This window comes from Watersipora subatra, chromosome 7 (genome assembly GCF_963576615.1).
Source record: "Watersipora subatra chromosome 7, tzWatSuba1.1, whole genome shotgun sequence".
Lineage (NCBI taxonomy): Eukaryota > Metazoa > Bryozoa > Gymnolaemata > Cheilostomatida > Watersiporidae > Watersipora > Watersipora subatra.
Window position 1 is genome coordinate 55,799,445 of NC_088714.1, and position 21,849 is coordinate 55,821,293.

The 21,849-nt window shown below is 34.9% G+C and overlaps 1 protein-coding gene across 1 annotated transcript; it reads right to left on the reverse strand.

The window, feature by feature from the left end:
* Positions 1 to 1,545: 1,545 nt before the first annotated feature.
* On the reverse strand, positions 1,546 to 20,480 carry LOC137399847 (cytosolic Fe-S cluster assembly factor narfl-like). The gene is made up of 10 exons (XM_068086085.1): positions 20,437 to 20,480; positions 18,950 to 19,082; positions 18,643 to 18,791; positions 17,043 to 17,199; positions 10,420 to 10,557; positions 7,146 to 7,243; positions 6,180 to 6,327; positions 5,735 to 5,857; positions 5,359 to 5,601; positions 1,546 to 2,050 (listed from the first exon to the last, which is right to left on the reverse strand). The coding sequence occupies exons 2-10, from the start codon at positions 19,080 to 19,082 to the stop codon at positions 1,818 to 1,820; spliced, it is 1,422 nt and encodes a 473-aa protein (XP_067942186.1). The 5' UTR covers positions 20,437 to 20,480; the 3' UTR covers positions 1,546 to 1,817.
* Between the last annotated feature and the right edge of the window lie 1,369 nt (positions 20,481 to 21,849).

A 21,849-nucleotide genomic window follows, 5' to 3' on the forward strand; every position in this document is an offset into this window, starting at 1 on the left:
AGCCGGCATGGCAGCTAGCCTATTCGTATAATAGAAGTGCTTTCAGAGAACGACTGGTCACTAAAACATTACTTTCCTGATATTAGTTGGTTTTTGAACACCGCCATAATATTAGGAAACTTGGAAACCAGTAGTGATGGCTTGCATGCTAGTAGCAGCAGGTACTTATAGATCCAACCTTATATGACATCAAATGGCACTAGCAGCAGGGACTAATAGATTTTAATACATATGACATCAAAAAACACTAGCAGCAGGTACTCGTAGATCCTAATACATATGACATCAGATGATAGTAGCAGCAGGTACTTGTAGATTTTACTACAAATGATTAAAAGACAATAGCATCAGGCAATTGTACATCCTACTGCATATGACATCATATACCAATTATAGCAGCAGGTACTTGTAGATCCTGATATATATGACACGATGAAAGTAGCTTCAGGAACTTGTAGATATTGCACATGATATTCGACTAATGTAGAAAAACATTCATGCCACCATGTTGGTTTCCCTAGCTAACTGAACACGAGATGAAGTTGATCTTTACCTTAAGAGCTGCTGGCCATAGCGCTGACTTAGAAGCTGTCTCACAAGCCTCTATCTTTGAATAACCTTCCAGGAAATTGCATACATGTCACAGAGTAGTTCCGAATAGTCCATAGTTAAGGCATCGATATAAGTAAAATAAGCTGAGCAAATAGAAATTGAGGTGACAATGCGACTATCGATACGAGAGTTCACTAATATTTTATAGAGCGGATGGTGAAAGGCAAAACTGCCGCTAACACAAAAGCGCTGTATTGACTGTAGGAGGCGTGAAGTGTTAGGTGTACGGCTATGATCTTCCAAGGTCCACATTTAGCATTTGTTTATTTGTTAAATTAATCCATAGAAAATGTTCATTAAATCAATGCGTTTACACTGCTAATGCGCACCCCAATGGCTAGGTAATTGAGTTTAATACAAAGACTGTGAAACCAGGACTTTCCACACGGGCCGCATAGATTAGGGACGGCAGCATTTCATTAAACCACGCTATCAGCTAAAACATTCCCCAGAAAGGATAAGACTGTATTGACAGAAATTAGCAAAATTAAAAAAGTCAAAAATATGTTGGTGAGAGGTGTACAAAGCTGTAATGATGTGTTTGCAGATAGAACGTTTATGTTTGCTGATGAAACAGAAATAATAATTCATATATTTAAAATATAACTACATGCATCTTGGGGTGAAAAACATTTGAGAGCACTTGCAGGGCGTGTCAACCTCGCAAGCAAAAATATTCTATAGATGTAGTATTACAAATGTCAAAAAAGTTATGTTCATGTTGTTTTTAGAGCTAGCCATTCATCGAAAGAGAATTGCAACAGATAAATAGCCTGTGGATCAACTAAAGATAAGAAAGTATAGTCTAGATATAATCTATCCAGCTGCAGTTATAGCTTAGCAAACTTATGAGCAAAGGCTAAAGGGATTCTATGTTCAGCTTAGACATGTATAAGGGGGGGGGGGGCGATTGAACGAAAGAAGAAGAAGAATTATAGAAATGGTTTGCTCATCTGACACCTATATCAAAATATAGAGTACTTACAATGTATATATATTTTATATTCATTTAGGAACTATTTAATGATTACCCTCCTATTCAAAATATGCGCATCATTGATGACCGTCAGTGTGTCAAGGCTTTCCTGCCCTCACAGTCATCTACTGCTCCAACAATAGCAGCATGCATATGCATAGACCCAAAACTGCAGACATCTTCCTTGCATTCATATCAAACTGCCAGGCTTTCGAGTGTCTATGGAACTTCACCATTTGATAGTCAGTGGATTATCAATTTTCTCTAGCACATGATATTGCGTGAGAAGCTGAGGGTGGGTGCTATTGCCCTCCAACCATTCAAGGTTTAGTCTCTCAACATATCGACTCTCCTTGGGATCTCGACTGGCGACTGAGTTATACAGGTCTGTCACTTTGCTGAGCAGCTCCTTGCTATTCTCATCAGCAGCGGCTGACAGCTGACCGCCACCATTCAAGCAACCTGTTGTGGCAGCAAGATGGAGGTGCATAGCAGTAATATACTGACACTCAAGGGGAACAGGTAGTAAAAAGCTTTAGGAATTTGTCTTTAGTTCTACGAGGCTCGTTAGGTTGGCAAACAAAAGCATATAAAAGCTGCCAATAAAAATCAAATGCTGACATATGCCCTGGGATTTTGGTCAACTATGTCTGTATATCAGTGGAATACTGCAGCCTTTTAAACTTCACGTAAAGTATCGATGCCATATCGGTCGTGAGACAATGACAATGTTGCGGAGCAAAACATGATGTCAAGAGGCTCACCTAAACTAATAAATCTCATTTCGTCATTGTATGTGTCTGTCTGTTAGTCTGCAATTCCACATTTTTGGACCGATTTCATCCAAACTTGCACGCATATGCTTTGTGCCCTCTGCAAGGTCACAAAAAATATTTGGTTTCAAAATCCCATCCAGTTCCTGAGAACCAGCCTCTTAAACATATACTTGCTGACTACTTGATTGAAAATGAAAAGGCAACGGCAGGCTTACCTACTGCTAATTTTTACAGAAGGCTGTCACTGGTGATCCCATGACCACGTTGCTATCGAAGGTTAAAAGCATCTAAAGGTGGATGTTCTTAGCAAAAAGGAAGTCGATAAGCGTAGTTCCCTAATTAGCTGTTATACTCCAGCGTGGCATAAGCAGTGACCTTGATCTGTACAATGTAATTTGTCTTTGGCTGACTGAGCTATTGTCCTGACCAATGGCAGAGCTCGGAATGCAGGCCCTCATTTTATAACGATAGTCTGCTTCTTGTTGCTAAAGCATGTGGCCGATATGAGAACCAAGTTCATGGTTGCGTGTTCAGTATATTTGATACACACCTAGGCAACCCTACAGGTTGCATATGCGGAGCAGCAATACTGCTCAGTCTGAATGATTCAACTAAATACAATCAACATTCTGGGAAGAAATTGTTGCACAACTCCCCGTTTTCTATACTAGTCTGTTGTGCTTTCAGCTACAGTGGGATGCATATTTTATATCGCGACTGACACTATTAAAAATTTTTAATAGTGTGACAGCCAAGTCTAAGGTCAATCGTCAATGTGTGAAAAATTTTTCTTTCAAATTCAGAGTTGATATTTTTTATTTCAGAGAGAATATTTTTAAAACACATCTATTAAAACAGAGCTGCGTAGAGATGCTGTAAGGACGTCACCAATGAAGACGATGAAAATCCAACCTTCAATCGCAGATTTATGCGATAATATGAATATTGATGTTTACATCATACGCAGTTCTTCGTTGTTGATAAAATGTTTTCAAAAATATTCCCCTTGAGTCAAAGGTTTAAATCTCTTCAAAAAAAAAATATGCAACATTTGAAACCATTTACATACTACGAAGATGAAAAATACAACAAAAATTAGAAGAATGTAACACTAATGTATATGTCATGCTGTCAAGCAAAACCCTGGACTCCCACTGTGAATTCTTGGTAAAGGCACAAATATCATTCCACGCATCTCTATTTTTATCAGTTTCAAAGGTGTATACCATCTTCACTTCAAACTAGCCCAGTTGTCCAACTTGTTTGACTCATGAGATGTAATACATTTATTAAATAAAACAGGAGCACGCTGTAGACTCTGAAACAGATCTCAACGCAAGTGCATATATTCTGAACTGTCTACGGCCACAGAATGTAGCGATCTGCCACTTTAAAATAGCTAAAGCCGACGATAACCAGGAAACACGAAAACCCGCAGTAACATCAACACCCTCTCTTTTGTCCATGCATTCAGTCGAATGTGGGTTATAAAATGTGATCGAGTGTCCGTAAACAGAAAAGGCGCCCGCAATTAAAATATTTAATTTGCCATTTTACTTTATCTGAAAGGATTCCTTCAAACCAGCTTGTATTTGTTCATATTTTCAGCGCTAAAGAAAATTCTGTGGCAAAACCATGCGGTTGGAACAATTCCTGTGAATAACATTTACCTACATAGTTTTGGAGGATGGAACTAGTCCAGCGATGTCTGTTTTCTCAGTCAAGTTTTCGATCTACATACGCTCATAGACTAGTAATTCCCCTTTTTATTTTGTGTAGTATTTCTATTTTTCGATCTTTGTAGGGTTTGTCTTGACAAGGAGCAAAACAGAGAGGATTACTGTATTTGAATGAGACCACACACGATGCAGTCACACTTGATAATATTCTTTATACTTGACATTGTTTAACACCCACAAAATGCCTCAAGTATATTAAGAAATTACAAACGAACCAAAACCCACTTTCAATTTATGCCCATCTGCCTTCTCTGCCAGAGTCTATTCCCAAAAATATTGGCTATAAACAAATATGTTGGGCTAATTGCTAAAAGGCTGATACACAAAAGCTCTTACGCATTGTAAGAATGTAGTCGGGCTTGGGAGAACTCAGGCTTGTTTTTTATAGACTAAGCCAACTCAAACAAAAATATTGGAGTTGTCCCTCCTTTCCGCAACTAGAGGAATATGTGTACTGTCATACCTTTACATAATGCTTCTGGAACTGAGTTTCTGGAACGCGTTCTGGAACTGAGTTTGTATGTCAATTTTCTCATATCTCAAAGCAATATTTCCTTTATGAAATAACTAAATAGAAATTAATTCGTTTCCGTACTATGAAAAACCATCTAAAACAGGATATTATGATGAAAAAACATTTTTGTAATTGTTGTAATTTACTACCTATGCTGATAAAGTAATCAATACCTATTTAGTGGTTATGATCAACGATTAAACGTAACATTACTATGTGCAGTACTGTATTAAGTTCTTACTATCGAGACGAATATGGTGCTAACGGCGGTGTGAGAGAGACTTGACGGCATCGCATTTGGTACACTAGACTTTCGTGACACTACGTAACCACCTTTTTTGTTATCTTTTCCCGGCTTCACCCTTTTTGCCCCACTTTTACTATAACTTTTAGCTGGCCTTTTTAAATTTTTTACAAACTGGTTTGACAAGAATGATCGAGCGATGTTGTTCTCGAAAGCGACCTCTTGCATACTTGGTGGCCACATTCAGAACCGGTTTGTTTCTGTTGTCTCGCGTCTCAAAGCAGAAAGAAACTTGTTCAAAATTTTGCTCGTACCTCAATTTTTGCGTATGTGGGCACTCGTATGTCGAGGTATGACTGTACTTGAAAACTCAGACAGGGTATTAAATAAAAGCCATAACAATTGAAGAATTGTGGGTAATAATTGAAGTCCATACTAGATCTACGGCTAGGTATGCAAAGAAACATTCAAAAATCCTTGAATCTAAGTTGGCTCACCAGAAGGACAGGCCATCACCTCCACAAAGTCATACGGGCATCTTTTCTGTTTCACTTTGGGTACAATGTTTTGGATATTTCTAAAACCATAAGCTAATGCGAACTTTAACTTCTTTTCCCCTTCTATGTTTAGAGTAAGTTCTTGGAGATCTTTATTACGTTTAACAGTATAATTCAGGGGCGGAGAGTCAACCCCGTACAGCGCTTGAGCGGCGTGTACAAAGACATGCTCAAGATATCCACCTACAAAACAGCATCACACCGAAGTCAGCCACACACCCAAAAGAAATTGGTAAGTTTGTATTAGTCGAAAAGTTGAGTGAAAAGTATTGGTTCGAACAAAAAAACTGTCTGTTGCAAGCGGAAGGAAAATTACCTGAGCCACCTCCGGAATGACTGTAGATTTCTGTTGGTAGATCCTCAAAGAGTCTGTCTAAATCACATGACTCATACTCCATCAGATGCTGCCCTCTCCTTTCAATCATCTCTATTACCTCACCTGCGATTTAAACAGAATATTTTATCACACCTGTCCGCAGACCAGTTAATCCCATTTGTTTGCAGCTTTGGTCAAAGTGTATGTTTACAGCAAACATATTTATAACAACTAAAATTAAATGAATGAGCTGTCACTATGCAATGCTGAATTTTGTTAGGTTATGATGTTGAGTCAATAGTTATAACTCACTGATTTATAACTATTGACTAGTTGCGTTAATCAGTTGATTAAACAATGTCAAAAGTTTCTGGTCTGTTTGTTTTAATATAACAAAGAGCGTACGGGTAACAAAGAATGTCTTGCGACAAGGAAAGACAAGTACCAGCGGTAATAACGCAGTCGACGTCCCTCGTGTCGAACTCGCTGCGAAAGTCAGGACGACTAGCCTCTAGTTTCTTATCGTAACATGGCATGACGGCAACGTGATAGATCTGACTCGGAGGAAGATTCCTCCTTTTGGCTAAGAAGTCCTAGAAATAAACAAGATCAGGTCTTTAACTTCCATAGAAGAAAAAGGAAAATCTTAGCAGCCCCTACTGCCCGCCGATTCCTATCAAAAACCCTAAACTAAAGGCGGATTAATATGACTCACTACAACCTTGGCTAATGCTTGCTATCTTAAATAAAGCCTACATAATGTAGCTTAGAGACAGAATAGAGCTAACACGCTTGTTGTCATTTGCCTTGAGAAAGACAACTCTTGATATTAGCAAGTGTACAAATTACAAAGAGAAGAATCAAGTGCTTTCATCAGTAGTTGTGTCTCTTCTCTCTCTCTCTGAGTGTCAAGGTTTTTTTTGACATTAGGCTGAGAACTCACAAAAATTATAAGATGCCACAGGGTAATGGAACCACCTCAAACACATCATTTCCTTGCATAAATTAATAGATAATACTAGAATAATAGAAAAACATAAAATGGAATACTTTAAAACTATTCCTGAAAAATGGCTGCCTGTTGCAGCTGAATGTAACATTGACCAACATTTCCTACCAGAAGGCTCCAATAAACATCACTCTGAATCCTTTATACGGCAGGGCTGAAGAACGCCTCTACTTTATTAAAAGTAAAACTGCAAGCAATCAAGATAGCACTGATAGATGCAAAACCATGATATTATGAAAACTACCAGTAAGCATATCCGTAATAACTCGAGTACATATATAGCACCAAGGAGTCTGCAATTAAGAAGATATTAGCAAGTAATTTATATCTGGATTAACAAAGAGTCAATCAAATTGATCTGTACAGCTGCTGACGTAGTGATAAAACTAGGACAAGGTTCACCTTAACAATGCTGCCCATCATCTGTTGAGAAGACTTGACTTTGCTTATATGAGGAATTATGTGCTCTCCATGGCTCTTCTCTGCATAGCAAACCCAACCTACAAGTTTATGGTGTTTTTTAACAGTTTGCTCATGGAATTTTCAACAAGATTTGAAGATGACATCAACTTTCAATCCCTTATGACACTCATCCATATCCTTTGGTAATGCAGATACACATGTGAGGTCATATCCTGTTCATAGCAAACAGTCAGTGACCTGTGGATATCTTGACAACAGGTTTATGATTCAAATATACAAACCATAATGTATTTTTAACTTAAAAAAGAGTGTGAAATTAAAACAAGTTGACAGTACATACAACTACAAATTTAACAAGTGACGCACCTGTAAAACAATATATTTCTTTTTGATAAGCGATATATACTATATTAATCAACCTCATTTTGTCATTGTGTGTCTGTCTGTTAGTCTGTGGGAACACTAGGTGTTTTCACCAATTTTGGATAGTTTTGTCTAAACTTGACACCCATATGCTTAGTGCCTTCCGTTAAATCGCCAAGAATATTTGGTTTCGAAACTCTGTCTGGTTCGTGAGGACCGGAACCCTTAAACATCCACCTGATTAAAATCTCAATAGTACACCTTCGCATGCATTAGGTACAATTGCCCTCAATTAACCGTTTCATGGATTAATGTCATGAAAGAAGTAAAGCGATTTGTGTTGTAAACCCACGAGTGCTGTGGGACACCTGCGAGTAAATGAAAAAAATCCCAGGCAACGCCAGACTTATTGCAAGTATGATATAAAGATAACAAAAACGATTCAAAATATTGGTCATAAAAGCGGTACATAAAATAAAAATTATATTATGTTTAAATAAGCGACTAAATTAGTAACACTGTTGACACTTATGATCATCAATAATCTCATTCCTAATCCAATTAGCATCGATGGCATAAGTTGGAAATAAAAAAGGGAAAACACAAATGATGCTTTCAATGCTACTACCTACAATTATCCCACCACTTTAACAGAATGTGTTTACTTTCCACCTCATGTCAAACCATGCAATCAGGTGCTTAAGAAATACCGAAAGTAATTGATTGTAGGTAGTTAAGCGGCCATTGCTCACTCATCGATCAAAACAATGGTTTGATGAATGAACTATGAGCTCAACACATGCTGAAAGTTCTACATTCTCAAACTGAAGCGGTTACTAGATTAAACAAATATAATGTTTTTATTATTATATCATACAAGAGAACATAATAAACATAATAAAATATTATACATTAAAACATCACAGACCATTCCTTGTCTATTCTAACCTTTTTGTAGACATTAAACTGAGCCTACCTAGTTCTATAATATTTAGTATAATAATGTAAACAAAACTAATAGTAAAAACTAAAAGCAAATAGTAGTAAACAGGCAGTCCAAAGATAATACTAATCAGTATTGATTATCATTGCTTTGCTTTACTTTGACTTTAGCTTGCTAAAAAACTCATAGTATGAATTTGTAATTCTCTCTCAATATTAAATGAGAGTCATATAGTGTCTACAACAACAACTGATAGTTCAGCCACCACTCAGAGAACTAGCTAAAGTGTAATTTCAGATAGTCAGCGTAATACCACAGTTATAGCAGATAATAAAATGTAGCACATACATGTACGTATAATAGGCAATTAAAAACAATAAAACAATTATTCCAAGTATTAAACTAGATATTGTTAATAAAAGTAATTTGAAATTTTTGTGCAGATGCAATCTTTACTATAATAACAGATGTGTCAATCTGCAGCCACAGTTGATGGTTGAGAAAAAGATTGCATCATATAGGATTTCAACTCCCAACTTTAACTCTTTCACTACTGCACTAAATTCACTATTCTGACCAAATTAAATCAATTCAAATTAATTAATTCAAAACAAAATTCTCTACAAGATAAGTATAAAACTGTTCAGTGAATTCCATTCTCGCAAAATTTCTGATGCTTCCTCTGTATTGAACGAACATGATGAATTTCTTATTGCCATGAGGATAACAATCTGGTTTTCCTGTTTTGAAAAATAATTAGAAATGGAATTGCTTAAAAAAAGATTTTTGATTGGTTGCACATGATTGGCAACAAGGTTGTTTCGTTGGAGAGAAAACTTTATTGGTCTAGCTCAAGGGTCGGCAACCTGCAGCTCCGGAGCCGCATGCAGCTCTTTCATCCTCTCGCTGCAGCTCCTCTGACTTTGGAATTTTCTCCTCTTATTACCATATGCCAAGTAATTCATAAAAATATAGAAACTTTATCACTAGATTTTGTAACATAATTTTAAAAATTGTAAGTATGGTGATAAATCAAACATTGTCGCTTGCTAAGCGTCGTTATTTACATTATGTTGTATTATTAGTACCATGTCACATGATCGTCACGTGACTGTAACATAAAAATACCGAAAAACGTACTAACAGATTCGCGTGGAAGGCCAGACCGCTACGAGATACCTTCTGATATTATGTCAACGAACTGGCTTAATTAAACAATTAGAAATCTAGTAAAACTGGCCAGTCGCTTAGATCTGCAATATCGTCAACAACACTACTGACAAACAACAACACTAATACACGTAGTACACTTTATAACAATTTATGCACCAATAAAACCACTGAAATTATTTTATTGTTCTTTGCAAAAGTGTAATTTTTTTTCTTAGCAGTTAAATCATTATACATGCCACAACTTTACGTTTTATGATGTAAACATTGTATAAAAACATTAAAAGCTAAACAAAAAAGTTACATGTGGTATTTATTTTTTTAATTTGAAATATGAAAGGGGGTTTGTGGCTCCCACTGGGTTCTTTCCTGTGGAAAATGGGTCCAAATGGCTCTTAGAGTGGAAAAGGTTGCCGACCCCTGGTATAGCTAATGCCTAGGCTTCGTAATGAAAAGAAAAGTGAAACCCTATTGATTAGCCGATTCATCGGCTTAAGGTAGCAAAAGAATTAAGCATGGTACACCAACACTCTAACAACTGTTCTACTCGACCGCTCACTGCCATCTCCGAAAAAATGTAAAAATTACACCTGACGATCTCTCATAGTACACTGGATTACCAGGGTACAAATATAAGATAATCCACCAAGGTGCTATATCAGAATGATACAGCTTACAAAGTTTCATATAGTGAAAAAATATTTTAATATGCAGCCATACTCATAAAAGTATTCAACAGACATGGAGTCCATAAAACTTGAGGTTATATTGACGCACCAGGACAGATGCCTGTAAGCATGGGCAGAGCGGACTTATCCCCCTTGTCAAACCGCTCCTTCCTCTCCATGAAATCTTTGCAACTCTGTAATAAGCTGAGCTCGCGACTCACAGTTGTGTCCAAGACCAAATCAAAACCTAAAAATAGCAATAATTGCACAAGACACTGCAGGCCATCGAATACAAAATATTGGAACGAGGAAGCTCACCAAATAACTTGCGATATAGGAGGCATGCATTAAAGCAACCTTTTAATAGAGTGAACAACTCCTAATATTTTAAACAGATCTAATAAATGATAGGCTTTTTAACAAGGTAGACAATTACTAGTAGATTAAACCAACAATTCAACAGGGTAAATGACTACTAATATTTTAAACAGGCCTAGTAAATGATAGGCTTTTTAACAAGGTAGACAATTACTAGTAGATTAAACCAACAATTCAACAGGGTAAATGACTACTAATATTTTAAACAGGCCTAGTAAATGATAGGCTTTTTAACAAGGTAGACAATTACTAGTAGATTAAACCAACAATTCAACAGGGTAAATGACTACTAATATTTTAAACAGGCCTAGTAAATGATAGGCTTTTTAACAAGGTAGACAATTACTAGTAGATTAAACCAACAATTCAACAGGGTAAATGACTACTAATATTTTAAACAGACCTAGTAAATGATAGGCTTTTTAACAAGGTAGACAATTACTAGTAGATTAAACCAACAATTCAACAGGGTAAATGACTACTAATATTTTAAACAGGCCTAGTAAATGATAGGCTTTTTAACAAGGTAGACAATTACTAGTAGATTAAACCAACAATTCAACAGGGTAAATGACTCCTAATATTTTAAACAGATCTATTAAATGATAGGCTTTTTAACAAGGTAGACAATTACTAGTAGATTAAACCAACAATTCAACAGGGTAAATGACTACTAATATTTTAAACAGACCTAGTAAATGATAGGCTTTTTAACAAGGTAGACAATTACTAGTAGGTTAAACCAACAATTCAACAGGGTAAATGACTACTAATATTTTAAACAGACCTAGTAAATGATAGGCTTTTTAACAAGGTAGACAATTACTAGTAGATTAAACCAACAATTCAACAGGGTAAATGACTACTAATATTTTAAACAGACCTAGTAAATGATAGGCTTTTTAACAAGGTAGACAATTACTAGTAGATTAAACCAACAATTCAACAGGGTAAATGACTCCTAATATTTTAAACAGACCTAGTAAATGATAGGCTTTTTAACAAGGTAGACAATTACTAGTAGGTTAAACCAACAATTCAACAGGGTAAATGACTCCTAATATTTTAAACAGACCTAGTAAATGATAGGCTTTTTAACAAGGTAGACAATTACTAGTAGATTAAACCAACAATTCAACAGGGTAAATGACTCCTAATATTTTAAACAGACCTAGTAAATGATAGGCTTTTTAACAAGGTAGACAATTACTAGTAGGTTAAACCAACAATTCAACAGGGTAAATGACTCCTAATATTTTAAACAGACCTAGTAAATGATAGGCTTTTTAACAAGGTAGACAATTACTAGTAGGTTAAACCAACAATTCAACAGGGTAAATGATTCCTAATATTTTAAACAGACCTAGTAAATGATAGGCTTTTTAACAAGGTAGACAATTACTAGTAGGTTAAACCAACAATTCAACAGGGTAAATGATTCCTAATATTTTAAACAGACCTAGTAAATGATAGGCTTTTTAACAAGGTAGACAATTACTAGTAGGTTAAACCAACAATTCAACAGGGTAAATGACTACTAATATTTTAAACAGACCTAGTAAATGATAGGCTTTTTAACAAGGTAGACAATTACTAGTAGATTAAACCAACAATTCAACAGGGTAAATGACTACTAATATTTTAAACAGACCTAGTAAATGATAGGCTTTTTAACAAGGTAGACAATTACTAGTAGATTAAACCAACAATTCAACAGGGTAAATGACTACTAATATTTTAAACAGACCTAGTAAATGATAGGCTTTTTAACAAGGTAGACAATTACTAGTAGATTAAACCAACAATTCAACAGGGTAAATGACTACTAATATTTTAAACAGACCTAGTAAATGATAGGCTTTTTAACAAGGTAGACAATTACTAGTAGGTTAAACCAACAATTCAACAGGGTAAATGACTCCTAATATTTTAAACAGACCTAGTAAATGATAGGCTTTTTAACAAGGTAGACAATTACTAGTAGATTAAACCAACAATTCAACAGGGTAAATGATTCCTAATATTTTAAACAGACCTAGTAAATGATAGGCTTTTTAACAAGGTAGACAATTACTAGTAGATTAAACCAACAATTCAACAGGGTAAATGACTACTAATATTTTAAACAGACCTAGTAAATGATAGGCTTTTTAACAAGGTAGACAATTACTAGTAGATTAAACCAACAATTCAACAGGGTAAATGACTACTAATATTTTAAACAGATCTATTAAATGATAGGCTTTTTAACAAGGTAGACAATTACTAGTAGATTAAACCAACAATTCAACAGGGTAAATGACTACTAATATTTTAAACAGACCTAGTAAATGATAGGCTTTTTAACAAGGTAGACAATTACTAGTAGATTAAACCAACAATTCAACAGGGTAAATGACTCCTAATATTTTAAACAGGCCTAGTAAATGATAGGCTTTTTAACAAGGTAGACAATTACTAGTAGGTTAAACCAACAATTCAACAGGGTAAATGACTCCTAATATTTTAAACAGACCTAGTAAATGATAGGCTTTTTAACAAGGTAGACAATTACTAGTAGATTAAACCAACAATTCAACAGGGTAAATGACTCCTAATATTTTAAACAGACCTAGTAAATGATAGGCTTTTTAACAAGGTAGACAATTACTAGTAGGTTAAACCAACAATTCAACAGGGTAAATGACTACTAATATTTTAAACAGACCTAGTAAATGATAGGCTTTTTAACAAGGTAGACAATTACTAGTAGATTAAACCAACAATTCAACAGGGTAAATGACTCCTAATATTTTAAACAGACCTAGTAAATGATAGGCTTTTTAACAAGGTAGACAATTACTAGTAGGTTAAACCAACAATTCAACAGGGTAAATGATTCCTAATATTTTAAACAGACCTAGTAAATGATAGGCTTTTTAACAAGGTAGACAATTACTAGTAGATTAAACCAACAATTCAACAGGGTAAATGACTCCTAATATTTTAAACAGATCTAATAAATGATAGGCTTTTTAACAAGGTAGACAATTACTAGTAGATTAAACCAACAATTCAACAGGGTAAATGACTCCTAATATTTTAAACAGACCTAGTAAATGATAGGCTTTTTAACAAGGTAGACAATTACTAGTAGATTAAACCAACAATTCAACAGGGTAAATGATTCCTAATATTTTAAACAGACCTAGTAAATGATAGGCTTTTTAACAAGGTAGACAATTACTAGTAGGTTAAACCAACAATTCAACAGGGTAAATGACTCCTAATATTTTAAACAGACCTAGTAAATGATAGGCTTTTTAACAAGGTAGACAATTACTAGTAGATTAAACCAACAATTCAACAGGGTAAATGACTCCTAATATTTTAAACAGACCTAGTAAATGATAGGCTTTTTAACAAGGTAGACAATTACTAGTAGATTAAACCAACAATTCAACAGGGTAAATGACTCCTAATATTTTAAACAGATCTATTAAATGATAGGCTTTTTAACAAGGTAGACAATTACTAGTAGATTAAACCAACAATTCAACAGGGTAAATGACTACTAATATTTTAAACAGGCCTAGTAAATGATAGGCTTTTTAACAAGGTAGACAATTACTAGTAGATTAAACCAACAATTCAACAGGGTAAATGACTCCTAATATTTTAAACAGACCTAGTAAATGATAGGCTTTTTAACAAGGTAGACAATTACTAGTAGATTAAACCAACAATTCAACAGGGTAAATGACTCCTAATATTTTAAACAGACCTAGTAAATGATAGGCTTTTTAACAAGGTAGACAATTACTAGTAGATTAAACCAACAATTCAACAGGGTAAATGACTCCTAATATTTTAAACAGATCTATTAAATGATAGGCTTTTTAACAAGGTAGACAATTACTAGTAGATTAAACCAACAATTCAACAGGGTAAATGACTACTAATATTTTAAACAGGCCTAGTAAATGATAGGCTTTTTAACAAGGTAGACAATTACTAGTAGATTAAACCAACAATTCAACAGGGTAAATGACTCCTAATATTTTAAACAGACCTAGTAAATGATAGGCTTTTTAACAAGGTAGACAATTACTAGTAGATTAAACCAACAATTCAACAGGGTAAATGACTACTAATATTTTAAACAGGCCTAGTAAATGATAGGCTTTTTAACAAGGTAGACAATTACTAGTAGGTTAAACCAACAATTCAACAGGGTAAATGACTCCTAATATTTTAAACAGGCCTAGTAAATGATAGGCTTTTTAACAAGGTAGACAATTACTAGTAGATTAAACCAACAATTCAACAGGGTAAATGACTACTAATATTTTAAACAGGCCTAGTAAATGATAGGCTTTTTAACAAGGTAGACAATTACTAGTAGATTAAACCAACAATTCAACAGGGTAAATGACTCCTAATATTTTAAACAGACCTAGTAAATGATAGGCTTTTTAACAAGGTAGACAATTACTAGTAGGTTAAACCAACAATTCAACAGGGTAAATGACTCCTAATATTTTAAACAGACCTAGTAAATGATAGGCTTTTTAACAAGGTAGACAATTACTAGTAGGTTAAACCAACAATTCAACAGGGTAAATGATTCCTAATATTTTAAACAGACCTAGTAAATGATAGGCTTTTTAACAAGGTAGACAATTACTAGCAAGTTAAAGCAACATTTTATATCTTTAACAAGACAGGCAACTGCTAGTATACGATGCAAATATTACAAATGTTCAGATACAATGCAACAAGAGAGAGATACAGAGATAATATGTAGATAAAAATAGAGATAAACAAAAACATAACTGATTGGCAATAAGTAAATATCAATTTTCAATTTCATTTATTGAACTATAGTTGCACAAATTCAAGGTTCAGTCAGCAAAAATAATACAGAATGTCTGATTATTAAACTCATAAAATTATGTTTCTCTTCAAAAGTACTACAAGAAGCTACCTAATACCATCTACATGTAAAATATGTAGGTTTGACGAGTTCCTTTGACAGTACTATATTTCTAGTTATAACCATAAAGAACTGCTAAGAACATGCAGTCATTAAATTTAATCATAAAGAACATAAGGTATTCCGTCATCTAGGAAACGGCTATAAAAGAATAAGATATCTACTTACAAACCCTCTACAGCTTCCGTGAGTTAAGGATTAAATTAGATATCTAATTAAATCCTAAAATAAACTTAATTTAATAAATATTAAATTAAATTTGGTTTAAATTTAATTTAACATTCATTAAATTTAAACTAATTTTTATTTATTAAATATAAAATAAATAAAATGTAAAATTTTTTTTATTTAATTTATGTAAAAATAAATCTGATATTTAATTTAAGTTAAATATTAGATATCACTAATCAAAATAGAGTTTAGGATGAAAGTTTTTTTATAACTCAACATATTTTTCTTGCCCCTGTAACAACCTGAGCAGAACTCACAGTCATGGTAAATATGTACATGCATCATTAATGAGTTTATTCTGACTCTTACTAGTGTAAAGACCTTGCAATAGAGTTGGGCTTGCTGCGATAGCCGCTAATTTCATGCTATGTAAAATCATGGAAATACAAATTCCACCCTAGGGAAATATGACGCAAAACTTTCTAAAGACATCTTTATGTACTACATATATTGTAAGTTTCGTTTGACTTTCTGAAGAAAGTCACCATTTATTATGGCACCCAGACTGTCTAGTAGACTGGTGATGCCTGCAGGAGGCTAACAGATATGGACCCAAACTTCATAGGTTTCGTTTGAAAAATCTGCTGCATTTAAATTAATCATGCAATTTCTCAGGGACAAATTTGTAGATTATTATTAAACAGTAATGCAATTCGACCTACTGAAGGATAGAAGTGCTGGAAAAACTCTGTCTTACCATGTGACAGCAGCTTTAACACATCAAAGAGTAAAAGTGGTTTGTAAGATAACTAGAAAATTGAGGTGGCAAAACAGATTATATGGCCAACTTGACAAGACATCAACAAGCATGAGTTGCATACAGACTAGTGATAGATCAATGAAAGCTCTGAGCTGATACAAAGGGTATCACTCACCGCGAAGTTTAAAGGCATTATAATTACTTCGACATTGTTTACCATGTGTTATTTCCAGCTATAATTCATTCATTGCAATTTTCAAGTTTTGATTTTTCAGTTGTTGTAATTTGTCAATTAAAATTAAAAGAAAAACAATACTGTAGTTGGGATAAATTGCTACACATACTAATACATTGTTACATAATAGTGTATTATACGCCCTGAAAACCCACACCTTCCACTCCTATAAATCCAAGATTGATGATGAAATGAGGTCAAAAGTGCACCAACCTATACTGTGAAAGTAGCTAGTAAGCTTGGCAGCGACCTCCTCTATACTTGTGCCATATTTAACAGCTAAAGATGCTCTGACTTGCGGAGAGATACTAGCTACCATGTATTTCCTTTCATCTGTATGCGCCTGATTCTCAGCAAGAACTTTAAAGACCTACAGAAATGAGAAATAAACTCAAATGTAACACATACATTCAAGCGTAGAGGCTCAAACATAGACCAGGGGTGATCTTGCTTCTGTGAGAATAATGCGTCCAGCTAGTCTCCTTATTAGAATCTTTCTTTACTATAATAAGAGCCGCACCCGTCTGTCGGGAGCCACAGTTGCAGATTGCGAAAAAAGATTGCACAGTATGGGATTCAAACTGAAACATTCAGTTTTGCCACCAGCAAAACACATGCAGATACCACCTGCACCAATCATACACCTTCTAGGATTCCAGAATTTTCCAGAATTATTGTGAATATACTTCTGTTCATATCCCCTGTGATTTATTAACACACCTGACAATCTCTCACCGCGCTCAAGGCTGTCATGATGCTAGTCTTTCCTATAACAGGAGAGACTAATCGCGTGAAGACGAAGTTAAAGTTTAGAATAAAATATTGTGATGTGCAGGACTCGAACTGACGACATTCAGCTTACCAGACTGACATTCTAACACCTGCCCTAATCGATGACAGTGAAGTGTTAAGAATAATTGTACAATTAGGTATTATCTGTGCGTTATTGGCACATGTGACTATATCTCATAGCACACTAGACTGCCAGCACAATTTAATGCTAGATGCAAACTATCTAAGCAATTGAATTTTGGGAAGCTTATGGCAAAAGTCATCTGCAAGAAAGCAGAACTGTAAGAATATATTTTTTGTCTAGGTATTGGCAGTTACGTGAACAGTAGAGTCTAACCAATAACATAAATAACAGGCTAATAAGGAAACATGAAATGGAGATTCTTAACCATTTCTGATTAATTTGTTAACCCTAACATCATTGGCTGAACCTCAGCAATGACATCTATAACCAAGCTGAAAATACCCACTTAACAATCAAGAGTGAGAAGAAAGATCTTGAAAACCTGATTATTGATGAGCGGCTATAGTTATGATACACCCTGTTCAACTGGTTTTAGCAGTGATGTGAAACAAGCATATGTTGCTACTAACAAGATAAGACGAGAGATGGATGATGGCGATGGTAAAAGCAATAAAAAGGAAACATGTAGTACTTGAAGGAGACTCTGAGAGTAAAAGAGAGTAAGCAAACAAAGGTATAAGATAGGAGCGGGAACAAAAGCATGTAAAAATGGAAAAATTTGGTGTAAATGAAAAAAGTGAGAGAGTGTAAGAGAGAAGAGAATGAAAAAAGAGAAATATAATAAAACATCAGATAATGGAAGAGACAATAAACAGACAAAACAGTAGAAAGAATAAAAACAGTCGGCAAAGGAAGCGAAAGGACTAAGAGGAGTGTAAAAAAAATAACATTAAAAGCAAAAAATTAAGAAGAACAGCAAACCTTTGGAGGAACAGACATAGTAAAGACAGAAAAGCAGAAAAGTGAGGATAAAAATAGTGCATAACTCTGAATTACCTCATGCTGACTTTGTTGGGTAATGAGCACAGACTCTGCAGATGTGATGCATCCGCTGCATGCTAAGCAATCATCTAGTGTGATAGAAACTTTCTCTAGCTTATAGGATTCTCCCAAATCATTCAGTGCAGAGTAGCTTCCGTCATCATCTATAAGACAAGTATAAATTTGGTAGGTGGCCTTAATAAACTTGACATGATGAACTTGACGAACAGGTCAACTCTCAATTAAAGCAGTATGGAGACTAACTTGCCGTTGTCTATATACAGTACATATATCTATATATATTATACAAGCTAGGAAATACCGATTTTAATGATGCCAGTCTTTTTGCCAGGAGGGAGTCGGGGTGCTGGAACAGGTTTGATGCATTCTTGAGATGGAGCTATGAAGTCATCGAGGTCAGTAAGAGCAAGTGGTCCACTAAAAACTGATGCCATCTATAAATAATACTTGCGACTTATGATGGCTGTATCCTTTATTTAAAACAAAAAAGGCTATTTCAAAGGCTGAACTATACATCTACCTAGTTGACAGAAATAGTGTACTAAAGTCAAGGATTAATGAACACTTGTTTTTATAAGCAATGCACAAAAAGTTAACCATGTCTTGAACCTCTCTGCGCAAAAGTGCAAATGACATACATGTACTTCATAAAATGACCAAAAATCATGTGTCAGCAGGAATGGATAGAGCCTAATACTAGCATACATATTTGCGAAAAGTATTTTTCAAAAACATATTCTGATCATAACTACAAGTATAGCAATAAAAGTGTTGGACTAATTACAAATATTTAATGCAAGACTGCTTACAGCAGAACAATGAATAATATTATAAAAGGCCAATATAGTTTCAACGCAAGAGTAATCCACCCTTTCAACCTAGTAGCTTGTGGCACATGTGTGTGCTACATGACATGTAGCACACATTGTGTGATTATATGTACATCTCACGGCAGATTGCATTGTACGTAAACATTGAAAACACTATCAACAACGCTGAAAAGGAACTTCTCAAGTGAAGTGAGTTACGCAGCTTCTTGATATAAGTAAACAATTTTGACTATCTGGTTCTGCTCAAAACTTGGAAACTATTGTTCTAGTAGAGATTCTAGACATTATGGAACTGCTTTACACCACACCAGCCAAGTTCTAAATAGCAGAGATGGGCTCTCAAATTTACATGTTTGCTAGAGTACGCCTTAAGGCACAACTCATAAATGAATTGAATCGATTCTTTGGTATTCTTTACTTACTGTAAAATCGAATTGACTCAAAGCACCCTATCAAGAAAAATTGAATTGAATCGGCTATTTACTGTCACCATTTCATTATCTATCTTCAATAAGCAAAACGACTTGAAACAAAACGCACCAATGCTTCCGTTTATTATTACTACTTTTAGTATTATTACGTTGAAGAAAAATCCATTTCGGTCAATGATATCGTAAGTAAATCAATCTGTTGTTTGATGTGCGCCGAAGTGAAGATGTCAGTGCAGTCCAATATTGCCAGCTGCACACGTTTCCACAAGACCTCAATATCACTTTTATAAGTCGATAAAAGTGATGTGTTTTATTGGTTGATAATACGTACTACGTACTAATATAGTGTAGTTGTGTGGTTTGCCTGCGCACTGACAATAAGCTTGGTTATTAAGTGAAAAAAGAAATAAAAATGTGAATGCTGTAATTAGATAGTTAAATACGCGCTAGTCATCTAGAAAGGTATGTTTATTTTTGTTTGCATTGTCATGCTTATATTAATTGTTTTGTATTGTATGAATACTCACCTTAACTCCTTCACTATGGAAAGCCTTTATAATACCTTGCCTTAGTACCTATACAAAACATTGATCACATATCAGACTCAACAGATCCACCCGAAACTTTGCCACAGTAAATATAGGATATTGGTATACTGCTTTGCCATAAAAGAAGCCAAATAGTCTTTGTTTTACTCTGAAATTACAGCATAAAATCGTAGTTTCCAAATTTTCGTACTTCCATTTCGTATGAATAATACGAAAAATTGTAGACAGTAGCCTAAAAATATTTTTGCTGGTGAAAATCTTTAACATTAGGCTCAAAATATTTCTGCCGACTATATTCTTACATTAGAAAATTCGAGATTACGTTTTGGTCAAATTGTAAAATGATACAATTTTTTTAGGATGGTTCTGAAGTAAATTCTACTCGACAAGGATAGACAACTCCCAACTCAAGAGCGAGTTCACACAAACTTGATAAGTCAATAAACAGACTTGTGGGTGAGCCGATAAACAGACTCGAGAGTGAGCCGATAAACAGACTCGAGAGTGAGCCGATAAACAGACTCGATGGTGAGCCGATAAGCAGACTCGCGGGTGAGCCGATAAACAGACTCGCGGGTGAGCCGATAAACAGACTCGTGGGTGAGCCGATAAACAGACTCGATGGTGAGCCGATAAACAGACTCGATGGTGAGCCGATAAACAGACTCGATGGTGAGCCGATAAACAGACTCGATGGTGAGCCGATAAACAGACTCGATGGTGAGCCGATAAACAGACTCGATGGTGAGCCGATAAACAGACTCGATGGTGAGCCGATAAACAGACTCGATGGTGAGCCGATAAACAGACTCGATGGTGAGCCGATAAACAGACTCGATGGTGACTTTTCTCAACTATTACACCCTAGCAAGCCAAGCGCAATAATTCTTGATGTTCGGTCAATAGCACTTATAGTGAATGCAGCTAAGATACGCTGGCTAATATCACAATGCAAAAGTCAGAAACAATGACAAGAATGTTATACCTATTTGCTTTTCAAACTCAAGCAGAGCTTGTTTGTAAAGAACGCAGTATCTTTATTGGTGTTATATCTCTCAGTACCAAGCAGTAACACACCAACAATGATCAAACTGGCAGGTTATATAGCAATCCCAAGAAAAATCCACAATTGATTGGCTGCACAGTAATCAGGTCAACCAATTCCACAATAACATATTTCGAATACAAAAACGATAACATTTGTCACTAACTAATCACGCAATTCGGGTATTAATAATTTTTTTAGTGTTTGTATAGTAACATGCAAATCTTAGAACAATATGGTAATAAATGGTTAACATGAAAAAATTGCTAGTATCACACATACATACACTCTACATTGAACAAGTGTTAAGCGTGCGCCTTATAAATGACTATTCAAATTTGTCTTAA

What these genes read in the sequence shown, in the direction of transcription:
- LOC137399847 (XM_068086085.1), bottom strand. Translation starts at nt 19,082, where the DNA reads ATGGCATCAGTTTTTAGTGGACCACTTGCTCTTACTGACCTCGATGAC. An exon ending in GACTGGCATCATTAAAATCG is followed by an intron (nt 18,792 to 18,949) that starts GTATTTCCTAGC and finishes CTTGTCTTATAG; the next exon opens with ATGATGACGGAAGCTACTCT. An exon ending in CCCAACAAAGTCAGCATGAG is followed by an intron (nt 17,200 to 18,642) that starts GTAATTCAGAGT and finishes TCATTTCTGTAG; the next exon opens with GTCTTTAAAGTTCTTGCTGA.